This window comes from Lithobates pipiens, unplaced genomic scaffold (assembly GCF_037356315.1).
Source record: "Lithobates pipiens isolate NorthernLeopardFrog02 unplaced genomic scaffold, aLitPip1_a1.2 Scaffold_25, whole genome shotgun sequence".
In the NCBI taxonomy this organism is placed as follows: domain Eukaryota; kingdom Metazoa; phylum Chordata; class Amphibia; order Anura; family Ranidae; genus Lithobates; species Lithobates pipiens.
Genome location: NW_027507787.1, coordinates 42,980,217 through 43,001,182, shown reverse-complemented (window position 1 = coordinate 43,001,182; position 20,966 = coordinate 42,980,217). Strand labels below are relative to the sequence as shown.

At 41.6% G+C, this 20,966-nt stretch overlaps 1 protein-coding gene across 4 annotated transcripts in view; it reads left to right on the top strand.

Annotated features, from left to right (window-relative positions):
* Positions 1-20,966, top strand: part of MARCHF8 (membrane associated ring-CH-type finger 8) — a 385,964-nt gene that overhangs the window by 331,450 nt on the left and 33,548 nt on the right. For all 4 annotated transcript variants that reach the window (XM_077454376.1, XM_077454379.1, XM_077454377.1 and 1 more), the window contains one exon: positions 2,524-2,574. In XM_077454376.1, coding sequence (XP_077310502.1) covers positions 2,524-2,574 — 51 coding nt within the window. The remainder of the gene's footprint in view (positions 1-2,523; positions 2,575-20,966) is intronic.

Here is a 20,966-nt window from a genome sequence, read left to right as displayed (position 1 = left end):
CCCTACCCCAATCTGTCCGCTTATCTCCTACTCTATTAGATTTTAGAAACCCCTGAAAACCCTTCTCTAAAGCGAAGCCTATCCTACCCACACCTAACAACTCTATTTTAATTTTCTCCTCCAGCTCCACCCTCAGTTATTACATTTTGTTTCCACTTGAGCCTCCCTTCTAGATTGTGAGCTCTAACGAGCAGGGCCCTCTGATCCCTCCTGTATTGATTTGTATTGTAAGTGTACTGTCTGCCCTCATGTTGTAAAGCTGAAAAAACTTTTGGCACTATATAAATCCTGTATAATAATTATCACTTACATATAGATTAACTAGAACAGGACCTAGAACAGAGACTTGTAGTACAAAACTAGTGACTGATCTCTGTTCTGCGTGAACCCCATTTACAACCACATTCTGCTATCTACCCTTGGGTGGTTCAGTGGATATGCAGTTGGCTAAAGGATAAAGTTTTAGCTTGTACAACTTTTGTACTAGATCATTGTGGAACTGTATCAAATGACTTGCTGGAATCAAGATATGCTATGTCCACAGCACCACCCCAAAGCATTGGTAATATAGTCAAAAAATTCAATGAGATTAGTCTAACATGATCTGCCCTCAGTAAATCCATACTGCTTTGGATCCAGCAAGTTGTGTATTAAGTGATCAATGATCCTTCTTTTCAGGAGTGATTCCATAATTGCCAGCTTCTACCTTGCTGCCCCTCTTATGGATAGGTACAATACTAACCACAGCTAGTCATGTGAAACTTCTACTGTTAAGAGATTGATAAAAAGATCCCTTAATAGCCCCAGGGCTGTAGATCATTTTTTTTCCTGGAGGGGTTCAACCTCGAGTACCTTGAGAACAATAATTAGCTTGCCTGCCACGCTGTGACAAATTGTGGTGTATAAATACATTATATACAGTGCCCCCAGCAGGGACATCTGTTAGTGAAGCAAATAGTAAACATGGTCTTAGGCTGCGTACACACGATCAGATTTTCCTGATGGAAAATGTTGGATGTGAGCTTGTTGGTGGTAAGTCCGACCATGTGTATGCTCCATCGGACATTTGTCGGACTTTCTGCCAACAAATGTTGGCTAGCATGTTCTCAAATTTTCCGCCGACAAATGTTGTCAGATTTTCCGATCGTGTGACAAAAATCCAAAGTACAAACAGACATGCTCGGAAGCAGAAGCGGTCAGTCTTGTAAACTAGCATTCGTAATGCAGAATTAACATTTGTGACGTGAATAGTAGACTTTAACAGTGCCTACTGATTACTTGCTTCTGTCGTTTTACTCCAACCTTTTAATACATTTTTTATGAATTTGCCCATTTCAGAAAAATTTGTCCTTTTTGAAATCCTAAAGTTTTTTTTGTATATGATTTTTTCCGTTCTTATTTTAATATCAAACCAAAGACATTGGTGATCACTAGAACCCACCTCGACATCAGTCGATCCCCGTTTGTCAGTACTAGGTCTAGAATATGATCACCTCTGGTTCCAGTTTTGTAAGAGTCAAACTTTAATGTGAACCTGATGATGGACTTTAAGTTGTTGTTGTGTACATTACATCATTACAGTATTTTCTCTATAGAATCTTTAAAAGAGTTGTAAAGGCAGAAGGTTTTTTTTATCTGAATACATTCTATGCATCAAGTTGTGTGAAGCAGCCTCCCCAGCATCCCCTAATTATTTACCTGAGCCCCATCTCCCTCCAGCAATGTTCACAAGTGTCTTAGCTGTCCGGGACACTCCTCCTGATTGGCTGAGACACAGCAGCAGTGCCATTGGCTTCTGTGGCTATCAATCAAATTGATTTATCCTATCAGGGGAGAGAGGGGGCAGGGCTGGGTCAGGGCTCCGTGTCTGGATACACGGAGCTGTGACTCAGCTCGGGTGCCCACATAGCAAGCTGCTGACTGTGGGGGCACTCAATGGGAGAGAGGGGCCAGGAGCAGCGAAGAGGGACCCAAGAAGAGGAGGATCCAGGCTGCTCTGTGCAAAACAAACTGCACAAAGGAGGTAAGTATGACATGTTTTTTTTTTTTTGGTTTTTAAACCAGACTTTACAATCATTTTAATGTAATGTTATTGTTTCTTTGAGTCGCTTCATTTTTTTCTCTATCTTTTGTCATTTTCTTTCAAGATCAAATCAATATTATATTGATCTGTTGTCACAGGGGCCCATAGGCCGGTGGCTACTCTGCCTATTTGGTAATCCAGCACTGACAAAGGTGTTGGACTCATAAACCCTGGGAGAAAACTGGTGACACCATGCAAAAATGAGTACTATTTCCTATTGCCTTGTGTCAATAAACATTTACCAAGCATCAGAGTTAGGAGATCATGAATTATTTTGACTAAGAGGATTGATATTGCATAAGACGATTATTCAATATTCTCTTGAAACATAATATACCAGGTGAAAATAAAGTTAAAGCAACTAATGCTCCAGTTATCTATTTTCTCAACTGTACAAAATCTTTTAACAAATCTGATTTTCTGTTTTCATTGTGTTTCAGAATGAGAAGACTCTGGGGCGTTCAGTCAGCCGTTCCAGTAATATTTCCAAGGTAAAGTAGCAATGCCATATTTCAACGTGAAAGTGTACATCGATCTTTGGCTGTAATAGTTTAACAAGGATAGCAGATTGTGGTCAAATTCAGTCATTTAAAATGTATAAAACATATTATTTGGAGCCTAAACTCTAAATATATTCAGTAGCTAGAGTGTGGAAGGATCAGATCTCATTGCTGTGTCCCCAGCGTTGAGGTCTCCCATTACTTTCTGGGTCTCTAACCACACAAAAAGTGAGGAAACTCTCTCCATTGGTGACATCTGACACAGGAAAAAAATCAGACAGAAGTTCTTCCCCATATTATAAATCATTTTTATTTAGTTTTTTGTCTGTGTTTATGTTAGAAAGTATTTCCCTTACTTGTTCGGTAGGAAAACCTTTTTAATGGGGACTCTGCAACAAACATCTGAAGGAGGTCTTAAAGTTTTAAGGTGGTTGTAAAGGCTCAAGGTTTTTTACCTTCACACATTGCATGCATGAACTTAAAAAAACTTCTGTATTCAGCACTCCCCAATACTGAGCCACATCCCGATCCAGCGATGTACATGAGAAGAGGCTCTCCCAGGTCTCTTCTTCCTCGCTGGCTGAGACTGTAGCAAGAGCCATTAGCTACCGCTACTGTCAATCACAGCCAGTGAGCCAATGAGGAGAGCGCAGGAATGGAATGGACACACAGCAGCTTGCTTGGATGCCCCCATTGCATAGCACTTGGCAGGATGGAGGGGCCAGGAGCGTCGGCGGGGGACTCAAGAGTATCAGGGCTGATCTGTGCAAAACCACTGCACAAAGCAGGTAAGTATGACAGTTTATTTAAAAAAAAGAAAAAAAAAATCTGCCTTAAATATCACTTTAAATTCTTCTATATATGTATTTTTCCTTTTTTCGATTTGCCTAGAGTTCTCCTTCAAACTGTTTAAGTTCTTGAAGTAACCTAGAAGGAAAGAATTTCTGCTGCTAAATTGTTGCTATTTTCAGTCCTGCTCTCTTGCCAACCACACGCCATTATTGTGTGAGTGATGTCAACCTTCACCTACTGCAGTCACTAAAACAATGTCCTTGACCAAATCTACATTTTAAGCGAAAAACAGACTTTTTTTTTCCCCCCCAGAAAATTTAAATGAATATATAACACGTTATAACTAATGGATTATTTTTATAACTTGGAGATGCAACAGAATGTTCTTTGGACTCTTTTAAGCACCTCCAGCAGAGACAATAATTATACTTAAAGTAAACCTGTTTTATTTAAAAATGTACATGCACTACCATTGGTGATTTTTTATTTATTTATTTTTTTATTAGTTGCCTGGCCATTAGGCTTGCTTTATATGTTGGTTTTCAGCATTAGTAGATCAAGACAGAGCTCAAGCGGAAAAGAGCAATACCCTAACCAAAGGACCCCTTTTCAACAATCATCCCTGTATACTTAAAGTGGTTGTAACCCTAAAAAAATAAAAATAAACTAAGATCCTGTTCCTTTAAGGCATTGTGTATAGCTCAGTGGTTGTGCTGTGCAAATTCTTCTCTTCCTATCTTGTATTATACTTGGTTGATCCTACCAGTTCCTGTGTCCCCCTGTCTGTGCTGACCATGGTAATCATGACTGCTGATCCATGATTACCATGGACAGTTATAGTGCTTCCATCATCCCGCTGCTCTACTCTGACAGTCCCCCCCCCCTTCCCCTGCCTCCTTCTCTGTCAGCATGAGAGCGGCTCTCCTCCCCATCCCTCCAGTCGCTATTCAGTTGCATAATGCAGCAAATATACATGCATCCCCTACTGATTATCCTGCCATTCACAATGGTGTATTTTTTTTTTTTATGAAAAGGCTAAATACCTTTTCCCATACCGCCGTTGTGCAGTCACGTGATCCCCCTCTGCTAGCTGGCTGATGTCACAGAGGAGTCTCGACCCCTCCCACTTCCCTCCATAGATCGGGCCAGCCAGCACAAGGGGGCTCATGTGACTGCGTGGCTGCGGTGTGAGAAAAGGTATTTAGCCTTTTTCATTTTAAAAATTAAACCAAATACACGATTGTTAATGGCTGGATACCCATAGGGGATACATGTAAAGTCGCATAGTGACTTGACAAACATTTAATATCTTGTTTGCAAACTCCTGCACCAGGATCCTGTAACCAGAAAACAATGCTTTCTGTCCTGAAAAAAATCTAAGCATTGAATGCCTGACATCAGAATCTGCAGCTTCCTAAAGCAAAAATGCAGAGGGGGGGGGGGGGGGGGGTGGGAGGCAAGGAAATGCAGTACTTATTTATTTTCATACTTCTACACAGGTAACTCGAACTATTGTGGCATTAGGGTCCTCATGATAGCCAGGCACTTTTCCAGAAAGGAGGTCAGCATTGGCAGCCACCATGTTCCCCTTAAGACCATTCTAAGCCCAGGAGCAAACATGTAATACATTTAAGCCTACCAGTACTTAGACATGGTGGCTGCCTTCGTTTTTTTATCAGGTTTTTTTCCCTTTTATTTTGACTTGAGGTTCCTGCCATTAACATTTATCACTTTTCACATTATACATTTATGGAGGAGCAGAGTTGTCGCCTATCAGAGGAAATGTGTTAGGACTACTTTTTCAACCAGGGTACCTCCAGGTTTCTTCAGAGGTGCCAAAGCAAAATGCCTAAAAACTACCAAGAAATGTATACAAACCACCGGCTGGACAAAGCCTGGCTTTTAGTTTCACAAAGCCACAGATTTTCATTGTGCACCATTACTACCTTCCAGCATCCTAACAACCATTGAAGTCATCGGTTGAAGGAGATGTCGGCACCTGCACAGCATCCTTGTTTGCCCCACTCTCCATCCGCACGTTACATTAGCTGAGTGCGGGAAGGAAATTGAAGAAGAGAAACCCTGAAATACTAGTCCAGTTCCAGTGTGTAAAAGTGTATTTGCTTTGGAAGAATACATAACCTCTAACACTGGGTGTAGAATGTGTGTGGATGTTGCTGTGTTACGTAAAGTTATTTGTTTAGTCTTTCCCATTTTAGAATAGAGTACCTCTCGATTGTGCAGAACTTTTAAAGTGGTTGTAAACCCTCCAAGACAACTTTATCTCTTAGTAATGTAGATAGCATAGGCAGCTGATCCCTGTGTACTCACTGTTTTTGTTTCCATGGAAATCATCCTGTAATCAAAAGTGATGTCATGCGCTATTGCACAGTAGGTATTTTCATTAACGGCACATAAAGTGTGCCGTTTATATCTCTCCTGAATGCCGGGACATTTGTATGGACGAGCTTCGCCTCAGAACGGCACACAGGGAAGTCTTGCGATGCTGCTCTGATCATCTCCTTCCTGCTACTATAGAGATAGATTGAGATAGAGGCTTGGTTACGCCGCATGTATGAGATTTCCAAAGGGAAACCGAGTAAGGGCGGAAGTGACGTCCAGAAAAGATTCAGTAAACAGTTGAAGCAATGACGTGGCCAATACCCACCAATGGAGATATTATAAAGACGCTAAATAAGGTATTTACAGATCTCGTTTAAGGCCAATTTTAATGTATTTTTAATGTATTTTTAATGTATTATACTTTGTAATGAGCTATGGTATTTGGAAATTGAAAAAATAAGAAAAATCGGCTGGGGTTTACTTCCTCTTTAAAGGGTGTCTTGACTGGGAAAGATTTAGGAACACAGACCTAGGGAAAATGGTATTTTGCAGTCCATGGAGAATACTTCACCATAGACAGAGCACACAGGACGTTAACAGCTCTCAAGATTTCTGGCAGGATTAACGAGTATTTTTTTAATTTATCAAACAGATACAACAAAAGACTTTTAACAGCCTATTTAACAGACTAAAAGAGAAATTTATTGTTGGGGTTCACATAAACTTTAATTGAAAAGAGAACATTATTTGGTCATATTTCAGTAACCATATTTGTTTTCCATTGCTTTTTTTTTTATTGGTTACGTTTAGAAAAATCAATGCAAACATGGGAAATAGGCTTTTAGTATTGAAGCAAAGCAAGAATGATTGTTTTGCTAATATCAAGCAGATTTGAGCAGATATTTAATTTTTTTAACTGCTTTTGGAAGGGTAACAGCATGTTTGCAATTCAACATTAGGCAATGCATATACTTTCAAAATGTAAAGAGAATCAATCACTTTCCTTATTTAGGCTAAAGTGACAGGTTCTCTTACTGGCCTCCCTATGCCACTACCCACTTCTTCATTTTACCATTGGAAGTAATGTTTTTTTTTTTTTTGGTCACTAACTAGGTAGATGATCTCCTTGAAGCCTGCACTTTACAGGTTCACTTTAAATCAGATTAGTTGCTGTTGGGTGCATCTTCTTTTTCTTGCTCCAGTTTTCAGAAATCATCCCAGTAGTATTTCATGCTAAAAATAGTGATATAAATATATTTTTATTGCCAGCCTGCAGTCATTCATTGTGCACTTGAATGTCTTCATGGACAGTCACGACTTTTAAAGTCCTTTACTTGCCTGAAACTGTGTGACACGGCTTTTCAGTTTATATATTTCTAGTATATCTGCCATAAATGATCAGCATAACTAGACAATAATCCACCCAGCCACATACATGACTAAACAAATACAGAGTTTGAGTTAACCGGTACAGTGCCGCATTGTTCCGAATGCAATTAAGTGTGTCCTTTTCCTCTGTGGAGCAATTAAACCTCGGCATCTCATTAGAGCTTACACACAATACAGCACCATGGGAATGGCAGCAATGACACAAAGGATGGAAACATCTTGGCTGAAAGGATTGCCTGTACTGTACAAAGTGTTGCAGTGTATATAATTTGAAGGGGGATATTGGGTAAAATGAACACTGTGGGCATGCTACAATGCCATGCCTGGGGTGCCAGTAAATTTTGTTAATGACATGTGTCCAAGTCCTGCAACAAAAAACGTTAGCTCTGATGTATCCTTGGCCACATCTTGTGATAAAACCATGGTAATGTGTTTTGTGAATGGCCAAGCATAGTTGGTGGGGAAGTGATACCAGTGCTGGTGTAAAGGTCACATGAAGAATTGATATCAATGAAGGCTGTACTATCTGGGCACAACAAGAAGAGGTGATTACGTCCCTAACCAGCTCTACATGAGCCCCTGTATATTTTTCTGTTTTGTGTAATCTATGGTGATTTATGCACCAACGTCATTTATTATGTATTAATAAACTTTATACCTTTTATAAGTCAATCTAATATTCCTGAGTCTGCCCTTAAAGTCTCAAGTACCGGGGATACTTTTCCATTTTTGTTTACTATCCAAGGATAGTATAGAATTATTTTTTACATTTTTTTAAATGAGATATTAATAATACATATACAACTATTAACAGATTGATGCCCAACTCCAGACTAAGCGTTCGTTTTGGAGAGAGTTAAAAATGTTCAGAACCGCTATTAGGTTTTTATTTCTGATTCTGTAAGCATTGGAGATATATATATTTTTTTCACACCTATTCACAAAGAGAGGAAGTGAACAAAATTTCTATAACATGGGTAAAGACGCTAATAAAGGCGAAGCTCTGACAGGTTTTCATTGCTTTGTGTTCCCACTAGGGAGATCTCATGACTACCGCTTTTTGGTCAACAGAACAAAAAGTGAGGGGAAATCTGTCCAACGTGGATAAAGTCAGCAATAAACCGGGACAGAGAATATAAAAATGTGTTTTAGCTGGACTTGAACTTTAATCAAAATATGTAAAACTTTTTTTTTTTTTTTTTTTTTTTACTCCCGTCAGTCTTCTTAGCCCTTGTACACACGGTCGGAGATTCTGACAACCAAATCCGTCGGATTTTGTCCGAAACTGTTGTATACACACGGTCGGACAAAGTTGTGGGAAAATCTGACGTGATGACGTTATTTCGTTACGACGGGATTATGTTCACGCTAGTAGCCAATAGCTTTGGTGTAGGAATTTGATCTGAGCATGCGTGGCACATTGTCCGATCGGAATTCTCTACACATGATCGGAGTATGTCCGATCGGAGCATTTTGTCGAAAATATTTCCGGCAAGTTGGAAAAGTTAGTCCGACGGAAACAGTCCGATGCAGACCACACACAGTTGGAACATCCGACAAAACGCTCCGATCGGACACATTCCGACGGAATCTCTGACCGTGTGTACAAGGGCTTAGAAGTTCAAACAGAACAGAGAAAGGGATGTGGTGGTCAGAGAACTGATGAAGCTGATTAAGGAAATTAGCAGGTGTGATTATGTCCCCCAAACTCTTATGCCTAGGAGAGGATGCACCCCTGAAGTCCCCCAACGGCAGCCATAGAAAATTTTTGTTTCATTTTACCATTGCGTTTTAGGAAAGAAAAGTTGGAATTTGGCAAGTTGTCTTTTGAAATGAGTAATACTTTGTAAATGAAGCCTACGCTCTGCAAATGTCTTTACCTTGTGCTTCCACAGTTTTATTTAATGATTTGTAGCCTCTATAGGCTTATGAGAAGCTTGCCAGCCTTACCTAAATCCTTTGTCTACTGAGGATATTAGGCCTCATTTTTCAGAGCTGGCAGATGGAAGGAATGCCACTCATAGCAATAGAAACCATTTATCAGCTATTGTATGTCGAGCAGATGGAAGATAACAGTGAACACCTGACTGGCTGCTATAGAAAAACCAGACACTTTCTGCAGTATTGATATAAGACCCGATTTTACCACTTGGCAGAGTTGTTGACATGCCGGTACAATGCTGTCAGAAAATAAGCTGACAGAGTAATTTTTGGAAGATTAAGCAAACCTGTTCTGTTTTATTTGAGCTGTGTTTTGCCCTCTTAAATGCTGCAGGGAAAAGTACAGTACATAAAGTGAATACAGTGTTGGCCCTGTCAGAAACCCATTGTGCTCCTAAAGTAGGCTGGCAACACAGTGCTTCAGATGCACAGAAATCCCAGGCAGTCTTGTAAGTCCTGCTCTAGTTTATCCCTGCAGGACAACAGAATGTCATGTATTGCTACCTCTCTCTCTCTGTGCTTTTCAACATACATTTATTGTTTCCCTTCTCAGAAGAACAGTCCTGCTGCCTTGAGCTATGAAGAGCCTGTCCATATACTATGCAGAGAGATATGGGAGATGTAGTTATGGATGGGCCAGACCATGTCAATTGAAACGTGTATAAGGCACCCTACTGATCCCTCCACCCAACAGTTGCCTCTGTTAGAATTTTACAAATCTGGGGATATTGTCACAGGGACTAATAAAAGCTGTGCTTTGCTACAGGCACAAGGTAGAAGAAGAAAAAACAGATGCTGGAACATGCTTTAGACGGGAAGAGATATTCAGCTTTCACATTTCAGCCACTGACTTGGAACAAGTTTGTTAATCAGGAAAGTCAAAGAAAGTCAGAAGTCCTTGTCTGCATATTTGTCCTCTGGATAGTGACTCAAAGGTATTGAAACCAGAGAATGAAAGGTCACCTTCCATGCTTCTTTTCTGTTCCTTTTTACAACTTTGATCTGAGCTTCTGGTTTTCGGACCTAACGTTGGCCATTCAGCAGCTTATCCAGCTGCTCAGTCCAACTGTCTGCTACTATACATGATGGTCCATTCTAGACTTGAACATTTGGCTGAATTGAAAGGTCTAGTTTTAAGCTGCAGCTGGTCATGCTGATGGTGATATGACTATGTGTATGGGCAACTGAGCCAAGATGTGTAGTCATAGCTAATTATTTTTCAGCAAAGATCATTAAACCCATACATGGTCAGCAAGTTGGGTCTAAAATGACTTTGCCACCCATGATCATCACCCTATGCCTAAACACCTTACATTTTGTAAAGGGGATGGCTGCAAACCTCTGACTTTGCTTTTAAGTGCAGCTAGAAAATGAGCTCTGTGCTAGTCAAATAGACTTTTGCATGCTGTGACAAACTGACATATCAAACCGATGAACAACACGGCATAAATATCCAGACACCTGTTCACACAAGCCTCATGTAGCTAATGCAGCTGGTTACTTTGACGTTTCAATTTAATTAATCTTGACTGATTAATGTTTAGTAGAGATCACGGGGTCAGCAAGTTGGATCCAAAATGACTTACCAAGGGCATGATCATCACCCTGTGCCTGAGCACCTGGAATTTTGTTACCTGGATTCATACATAGCAATGGCTGCAGACCTCTGACTTCTATTTTCCGTGTGCCTAGAAAATAAGCCCAGTGCTACTCAAATAATGTTTGCATGCTTTGAAAAACGGAGATATCAAAACTATAAACACCACCATGGCACAGATATCCAGACACCTGCTTGCATGAGACTCAGGCAGCTAGTGAATCTGGTTACTTTACTTTGACATTTCAATTTGACATTAAAAAGCTCACTGACCTTGAGTGACTTTAAATGCCTCTGAAGTTTTATACAGACATGGAATAATACATTTGAACGGTGTTCAGTTTCTCACTTGGCATGGTTCATGACATGGCCATTATAGTGGTCGTTTTTCTCTGTGGAATGGCCAAAGATGGGAATAAGTCCTCCTGATAATGGCAGATGGGGAGATATTTCCTGCTTTGATTACATCAGAACATGATATGCATTTTTTTAAATATTTGGTTGGCAGCAGACACATGACATGTTGGAGAAAAAGATGTAGTCTTTAGTGTTTCATTTGAATGTATGCCCAGTATCAAACAGACCTAAAGGGGCCTATTTGTAAAAAAAACAAAAAAATGCATTCCCTCTTGCGTTCCCTAGAATGTTTACATTGTATCTCTTGTTGATGTATGTACTGTATTTCCTATACTTTTGTGCTCCATCTAGTGGCAATAATGTGTTATTTTACGTTTGTCCAGAAGACAAAATAGCCTGAAGAACACTTGTATTTGCCCAGTTTTCAAAGAACATATGTACATGCAAATTCACTAGATGAATGGCTATGCAGATTCTTTTTTTAAATGGACCTCAAAGTGTTCTGGTTATGTTTAAGTTAGTTTAAAGGTAAATTTTTGCCTCATCACACTTATAACAAGTCCTCTCGTATCTTGAAACTGGCTACTTTCATGCAAACTTGTATCTCCGCAATATTGAAGCTGCAGCAGTTATCCTGAGCCCACCTTAATTTACTGTCTGAACAACTTCAGTCCTCAACCACCTTTCCTCCTGATTCATACGGGCATACACCTCTGGAAATGCCTCATTGCTCATCCTTTAGTCAAAGGTACCATGCTACCTCAGGATAGGGGTTACCCAAACGCACACTTAGTTGTGCAGTTCTAATTTCACACAGAGTAGTATAACAATTCCTTCCTTTAACTCCGACTGGTTCCCTTCTGACAGTTATCAGACTCCAGTGGTCTAAAGTTAGGTGTTTTCCAACCACTCTTCCCCCCTGACTCAGCAAATCTGTCCTTATAAGTGAAAAGACACTGGTTGTCACTATGAGGATAACTGTATTATAGGACCCCTAGGTTGAACTCAGCATGCCCTTGTGCTAACCCTTGACCAACACAGAGAGAGTGTCTGGTAAACAAATGAGCAATAAACCCCTTAAAAAAAAAAAAAAAATCATAAATTATTAGCTAGTGCTAAAACTATAATGTGTAAAATGTCACATATTTTTCCAAATGCATGTGTCCTTGCATTTCCCAATGGGAGAAAAACGTTTCCTTTTTCAATTTAGAGTGCTGAGGCAAATGTAAAGACTCCCTTCTAAAAAGGACAACCAACACTTCAGCAACATAGATCAATAGTGTTTTACATACTTTTTTTAGCACCAGTATGAAGAGCATTAACCACTTCAGCCCCGGAAGATTTGTCTGCTCAATGACCAGAGCTTTTTTTACAATTTTGGCACTGCACTGCTTTAACTGGTTATTGTGCAGTCATGCAATGCTCTACCCAAACGAAATTTGAGTCCTTTTTGTCCCCACAAATAGAGCTTTCTTTTTATGGTATTTGATTGGCTCTGCGATTTTTATTTTTTGCGATATAAATGGGAAAAAGACTGAACATTTGGAAAAAAAATTATATTTTCTACTTTTTGTTATAAAAGAAAATCTAATACACTCAATTTTAGTCATACATTTAGGCCAAAATGTATTCAGCCACATGTCAATAATCCTATATTTATTGGTTTGCACACAAGCGATGATGTCGTTTCTTGAGGTGCTAAAATGGCAGGGGAGTACAACCCCCCCCCCCCCCCCAATGACCCCATTTTGGAAAGTAGACACCCCATGGAATTTGCTGAAAGACATTTTGAGCCCATTGAATATTTTATTTTTTTGTCACAAGTGATTAAAAATGTACAAAAATAAATAAATTACACTAAATGATATATTGCTCACACAAGCCATGGTTATATGTGGAATTACACCCCAAAATACATTCTGCTGCTTCTCCTGAGTACGGGGATACCACATGTGTAAGCAGTGGCGTAACTAGAACCTTCAGGGCCCTGATGCAAGTAACCATGAAGGCCCCCCCCTGAACCCCAGCCAGGGCCCTTCCCTCCGAGACCGGCAGTGGAACTCCAGGGCGTGGTCACAGGTATGACCTTTGTGAGCTCTGTAGTTCCACCACTGGCATCGGTAGTTTTTTTATTATTTATTTTTTATTTTTAGGTGCCCCATTCGGGGACTGTCCCTAGGCAGGATGGGGTCCCCGTCCCCAGAAGAAATAAGGTCCTTTTCTCCAGGGCAGATGAAGATACTGCCCCCAGGTGAGAAGGGGTCCCTGTCCCCAGGGGGAGATGGAGGGGGTAAGTAATGGTGTGTGGGGGATGGGGTCCTCTCACTCACCATGACCAAGCTGCAGGCCTCGCACTCATCCATGTTGGCCTGGGCTCCATCCAGTGTGCTGGACAGGCGATCAGCATATCTCCCAGAAAGACCTTTCATCATCTGTGTATGACGGGGAGGAGGGGGGCTGGCAGACAAGCCGGCAGTGTCCTCCGGGGGGCTCTCATAGGGCTGCACTGCATCTGTGTGCTTAAAATGTGTTTACCCGGGAGAAGTATGCAGTGCAGTGTGGGCCAGACTCTGGCTGGGGAGAACAGACATCGGATTGAGCGGCAATGCATGGAGCAAGAGAGGGGTACTCTGAGGAGCCGGCCGAGGACACAGGTCATGCGGAGAATGCACAACTAAAGAGCAGCCAGTGCGATAGTCGAGCATGGAGCTCTGCTAGTCACCCTCCACCTCCAGCCACCCGTGTGCATGGTGCACTGGTACCCCTAGCTGCCTATGCTGCTGCCGGCCATATGTAGAGGGGGCTGCATGGGCCCCCTGCAGCACAGGGCCCAGTTGCGGTCGCGACTGCTTCACCCCCTATAGTTGCGCCCCTGTGTGTAAGACTTTTTGGGAGTCTAGCCACATAAAGGACCCCGAAAACCAATCACCACCTTCAGAATTTCTAAGGGCATACATTTTTGATTTCACTCCTCACTACCTATCACAGGTTCGAAGGCCATAAAATGCCAAGATGGCACAAAATGACCCCATTTTGTCAAATTACCCCATTTTGGAAAATAGACACCCAAGCTATTTGCTGTTGAGTATTTTGCAGATCTCGCTTTTTGTCACAGTTTTGAAAATTGAAAAAAGAAGTTTATTTTCTTTCTTCGTTTTCAAAAACAAATGAGAGCTGCAAAATACTCACCATGCCTTTTAGCAAATACCTTGAGGTATCTGCTTTCCAAAAGTGGGTCATTTGGGGGGGTTTTGTACTATCTGGACATTTCAGGGCCTCCGTAACTGTAATAGGTAGTGAGGAATAAAATCACAATTTTACGAATTTAGAAAGCCTGAAGGCTGGTGCTTGGTTTTTGGGGTCCTGCACACGGCTAGGCTCCGAAAAGTTCTCACACATGTGGTATCCCCATACTCAGAGAAGCCATCCTGGCATTTTATGCACAACATTTAGAAGCATATGTCACACATCTAACCACTTGAAGACCAAGCCCTGTGTGACACTTTTTGTTTACATGAAACACATTACATTTTGCTAGAAAATTACTTTGAACCCCCAAACATTATATATATATTTTTAAAGGCCCTACAGATTAACATGGTGGGTGTTGCAATTTTTTTTTCACACGCAGCGATTTTTCAAAAGCAATTTTTTGGGGAAAAAAACACTTTTTTTTTCATTTTAATGCACTAAAGCACACTATATTGCCCAAATGTTTGATGAAATAAAAAAGATGATCTTATGCCGAGTACATGGATGCCAAACACGACATGCTTTAAAATTGCGTCCAAACGAGCAGCACTGACAAACTACATACGTTTTTAAAAGCTTTTAAAATCATTTACAGGTTACCTCTTTAGCTTTACAGAGGTCTACTGCTAAAATTACTGCTCTCAATTTAACCTTTGCGGTAATGCCTCACATGCATGGTGCAATTGCTGTTTACATATGACACCAATCCAACGCTTGCGCCTGCCTTTGCACGTTAGCATGGGGGGACGGGTGCTTTTTATTTATTTTGCTTTTTTTAAAACTGTTCCTTTTTCATTTTTAGTTTTTATCATTTTTATCTCAGGGAATGTAAATACCCCCTATGATAGCAATAGGTAATGACAGCTACTCTTTTATTTTGAAACAATTGGGGTCTATTAGACCCTAGATCTCTCCTCTGACCTCAAAGCATCTGACCACACCAAGATCGGTGTGATAAAATGCTTTCCCAATTTCCCAATGGCGCTGTTTTTATCTGGCGAAAATATGGACACTGCAGTAGGTGACACACTGACAGGTAGTGAAACGATTATTTGGGGGGTGGTGAAATGTGTGCCTACGTGTAGCATTGGTGCAACTCAAGTTTGGACGTCCTCTCTCTGGAACGGAAAAGAATTCCAGAGAGGGAGATGTAATCACTTAACTTCGTCGTTTCACCCACCCATGCGGTGGCTGGTCGGGAACCGGTTAAAGTGGTTCTAAACACTAAAGGATTTTTACCTTAATGCATTGTCTGCATTAAAGTAAAAAAAAAAAATCCATTGCCTGTTACCCACCTCCTTCTGCCTAACACTTATCTGAGACCTCTATTGATTCAGTGCTGTGCCCGGCAGTAGGTCTTCTCTCCCCTCTTCCTGGTCTCACAGGCTTTGCTGAGAGCAGTGGGAGCAATTGGCTCTTGCTGCTGTCAATCAGATCCAGTCAGGAGGGAGCAGGGGGGCCCTATGGATGCACACAGCCTAGCTCAGGAGTGCGCCTGCATGTGTGCCCCCATAGGAAGTGGCTTCCTATGGTGGCACACACAGAAGAGGAAGAGCAGAGAGCGCCGGCAGGGGACCCCAAAAGAAGAGGTAAGGGGTCATTCTGAAAGGAGCCACTAACATTGCAGAGAGCAGGTAAGTACAAAGCTCTTTTTATTTAAAAAATTTTTAAAAAAAATGCCTTTACACTAACTTTAATGTAGCTAATATGTACCAATTATTTTTTATGAGGATCCTTTCTGTCCATTCTGGCTAAGCATATTATTTATCATGGTAAATAAACTGTTTCCTTCGTCATCTCAACATTTCAAGGACTCAATTTTATCCTGATAGTCTCACTATAAGTATCTTGTTTTGCAAGATAATTCTCCCAAAGCTGAAATCTCAAACAGTCCTGGAGTTTGACTCATAGGATTGCTCATTTGAAGACGACAGTCGCCTTTGGTACTCCCATATGCCCTTGTCATATATTTCTTGGCGACATTTCTCTAGTTCATCAAAAAGGTCTTCAGGGACATATGGAAATTTCAACCCCTACTCTTTTTTGCAAACAAGACAGTTTGGTTTCATGCTTCACTTAAAGAGGAACTGCAGTCTGCACACATAATATGCAATAAAAAACATCTTTGCCATTCTTAAGCTTCCCTCCAACCACTTTGCATATTATTTTATATATGCTGTGATTCTGTACTTGCCAAATATGCTGCAGAAATCTCCCTCCACTGAGTCTGACTGCCTCCTTTTTAACTGTGGACAGCTGAAACTGCTGCCTGTTCACTTCCTGGATTTAACCTACACACAGAGGCACACCTCCAGCTCTACAACCCTGCAGCTCTCATTGGCCCTTTTATGACTCCTCCCCCCTCCCTGGCAAACTCTCAGGAGAGTGAGAGAAAAAGCTGTGCATGATTTCATAAGCCTAGGCTTTTTACCAGAGAAGAAACAGGAAGTGGGCTTTATAAGGTCTTTACTGGAAATAAAAATGTTTTACTATCCAAAGTTAAAACAACAAAGACAAAGGATTTAATAGATGGAAGAATCAAAAAATGACTGAAGGTCTGCTTTAAGCAGCGTGGAGTAATAGGAAAATTGCTCCTGGTAACTCCCTACTATTCCACCTGTTGTGGGTGGAAGTGCCTGGCAATAAAGAGCTCAGATAGGCCTTGATTTTAAGTGCTATGTTGGGAGGTGCACAATCCCCAGCAATATCTCCTAGTCAGGGAAAGTGCTTGCCTTGTCCTATGTGGTTTCCTCCACTTTAAAGGATTCCTTTAACTAAACCTACTTGTCATAGTCCAATTCCTCCGCCACTGGGCTAGCAGTCGGTTTCCTTTCAGTTTTGTGACCGGGAATCTTCTGGTGTCAATGCCACTATTTTTTACTGCAAACCAGTGCCCCAGGCATAAAATGTCACTCTGCTGCAGGTAAATTCATTTGAGTTTTGCTTTGTAGAGTGTTCCTCCGGCACCCTTGTTTTTTTGTACACTGAGTTTTCTGAAATCCATCTTTTTTTTTTTTTTTTGATTATGTCCTTATTTTTCCATTGTATACCTAGTAACTAGCCCAGCTGTAGACTAATTCTGACTGCAACAAACCAGACAGGTTGGTATCATCATCTCTAAAGGCCCAGGAGTACAAAAGGCCTATTCTGCACAGAGTTTGAAACGCAACACAGTATCAAAAAAAGCCTCCCAACCATACTTAGCCCATGTACACATGGTCGGATAATCCGACTGTGTGTGGTATGCATCGAACTGATTCCGTCTGAATATCCGTCGGACCCAATTTTCCAACTTGTTGGAAATATTTTCTGACAAACTGGTCCGATCGGACATACTCCGATCATGTGTAGAGTATTCCGATCGGACAAAGTGCCACGCATGCTCAGATCAAATTCCGACACAAAAGCTATTGGCTACTAGCCTGAACGTAGTCCCGTCATAACGAAATAACGTCATCACGTTCTGAACGATCAGATTTTCCGACAACTTGGTCCGACCGTGTGTATGCAACAGTTTCGGACACAATCCGTCGGACAAAATCCAACGGATTTGGTTGGCAGAATGTCCGACCGTGTGTACAGGGGCTTAGACTTTTGGTGTCAGGTGTGAAGGTTGGTTTCTATTTTGTATGAGAAGCAGCAGTATTGTTACCGTGAGCAGTCCTTCTGACCCCTCCAAGATGTGTGTGGCAGGGCTTACCTTTCCAAAACTTTACAGCTCCTCTTCTCAGATATAGCAATAGTAAGGGCAAACCATATCAGCCAGTCCAGTATCTCAGGACATCTTCCAATCAGCACCATCTTGCTGAGTATGACAAAATATAATAAGGTAGTACTGTCTGACTACCGTTCATACTAATAGGGCACGATAACTTTTCCTTGAGGCAGTCAATGTGTCTGCACTTCAGAAACTCTGTTTCCATGAGTCACTCTACCTTGTCCCCAAAAACCAGAATGTTTTCTCTACTTGCCATAAGCCGTTTCAGCTAGATTTAGAAACTTTCACCTAATTGACATCCATATTCTTTCAGCAGACACAGAGGACTTAAAACTGCTCTTCAAGTTTTTTTTGTGAAACAGTCAGACTCATTCACTGCTTTCTCCTTACTCTTCATGAAACGGACTCAGGTTAACAAAATCATTCTGCTCTCTGCATCCTTTTGTTAGCCCTTTCCTCGCCTGGATCTTTACAGGAATCTTTAATGATGATATATATATATAAAGTGATGTCCAGAAGATGAGGTTTTGTAAAGCTATTTACAAGTTTTTTTACAAAGATTCAAGTAGTCAAAAGTCTTCACAGCAATCCATTATTCCACACCAAGGCATTGTCATTTTTGTCCCAAGCACCTGAGGGATCCCAATCAGAACCTATGGCACTCCCTCAGGGTCAAACCCTGCCTAGTAGGGCTACTACCATGCAGTGCCTCACATGCGGTTTTAAGCAGCTTTCACAGGAATAGATATAAACAGACTGGGGTTAATTTATTGGCTATCTGCGCTACCGCTAGGGAATGTCCCTCTAATTTTATTGGTTCATTCAGTGCATCAAAGCCCTGTCTTGATTTACATGGGAGGGTACACTGATCTAAAAAAAGATCCAGCTATGCCTTTGTGGGCTGTACCTTGGAGGGGTATAAGTCTTGAAAAAGTGAGAGAATGCTTCAGATATCTGCTCCTGCACAATGACCGTTTCATCCTTTACATTTTGGATGGCTTCTTTGTGGGTCTGTCCCTGTTGGGCCCTAGCTATCATTGCTAGCAGATGTCCTGTGTTTTCCCCTTCCCCATTGAAGTACCGCTGCCGCATGAAAAATCTTATTTTCAGCCGCAGTAGTAGAGACCTGCTGGTACAAGGCCTGGGCCTCTAACTATCTGCGCTCTGAGTCTGAGGGGGCAGCAATATATAATTTCTCCACTTTAGCAGCTTCGCTAAATTCTATGTTCTCCCATTATTTTGTTTTTGTTTTAATAGCAGAGATCTGCGTAATAATTAAACCCTGTAGATGGGCCTTTTGAATATCCCAAATGACTATGGACCTATTTGAGCCTCTGTTGTGTCTCAAGAACTCCCCAATTGATTTGGGGATGGGAGTGGGGGTCGGGAAAAGTGTAAACCAGAAAGGGTTGGCCTTCCATAGTCGGTGCTTGCTTAGACTCATAGACAAATTGATGTGGACACTGAGGAGGGAGTGGTGGGATATGTTTTGGGGAGCGTACAGTATCGAGTTGAAAATGTGATGTGCCAAGTTGTTGCCTAAACACGTATCTATATGGGAGAGACATTTGTAAGAAGCTGAATAGCAAGAAAACCATTGTGCATTTGGGTATTTGTCCCGCCACACATCTCTCAAGCATATTTCCACAAGAAAACAAGCAAAAGCAGTAGGGACCCTGAGTTGGGGGCCACCGCTAGTTCTAGGAGAAAATGTATCCATCTGTTTGTCCAGAACATCATTGAAATCCCCCATCCCCCATCACCCATATAGGGAAATTGGAGTGTACAGCTATAAATTGTGTCAGGCATTTCAGGCTGTCGAAAGAGAAGGGTGGAGGGATATATATATTTGCCACAATACACACTATCCCTGCCAATTTGCATAGCAGGAAAATATGTTGTCCCTGGTCTTCTATTAAGGAATGTAATAGCTCAAAGGAAAACGCATGTGAGATAAGAATGCTGATGCCTCTGGAATAGTTTGTGTGAGTGGAGTGAAACTGGGTGGGGTAGCTATGGTGTTTGAGCATAGAAATAGAAGTGGCTTGCAAGTGCGTTTCTTGTAGGCACACCACAGCTGGTTTGTGGGCCTTCGCTGTAGAGAAAAGAGCCACCGCTTCACTCCATCACCCAGCCCCCTAACATTCCACGAGATCAGAGTACATACATTAGCCATGGGAAAAAAGGAGGGCATATATAAAATAGAGCAGGGTCCCCCACATTCCACGGAGGGGTAAACAAAAGGGACGGTATCAGGTGTAGACAGTCACTAGGGGGCTTCCCAGAGCAACACAGTAGAGTTGTGGAAAGTAGAACGCCTTGAGAAAATTCTGGGTAGTTGAGCAATAGTCTCTTCTGGATGGAAATTATTCTGATTGAATAAACATCTGGTTGAATGTTAAGGGGGGGCCCCAACGTCTCAGTTCCAAAGCTTATTCAAAGGGACTTGCAATCCAAGTCTTTGATAAGACTAGCATAGATACAGGAGGCCAGACTTTCAGGCCATGGGCGCAGTTGCTTTTCTTAAAGTATGTTCCATACCATTCAGCCAGTGGGATGCATTAGCAGGGTTATCAAAGAATTGTATTTCTCCATCTCCACAAGCACTGCCAAGAAGGGTAATCCCAGGAGCGGTAGCCACGCTGGAGGGTACTAGAGCAACAAAGCCAAGCTGCCTTAAAGGCTACCCCACACGGAATCCTGTACCTAGACAGGTAGTATGGTTTCTATAATGTGATTTTAAGAAATGGACAGATATCGGATAGCCCCAGGGAGACAGCCTTCCACTAGTCACAACTCTATGGGCCCTCTCTATGGCAAATATGGGGGAGAAGGCGCATCTCTCCCATACGTGTTAAGCAGCCATTTTTCCATGAACGCCACCGGATTTTTCCCCTGTCCTCTCCAGTATACCTACCGCCCGGACATTGTTGCATCTGTCTGTTCTCCATGTCTTCTTAATGGGCTTCAGGACTTGTAATAATCGATTGCATA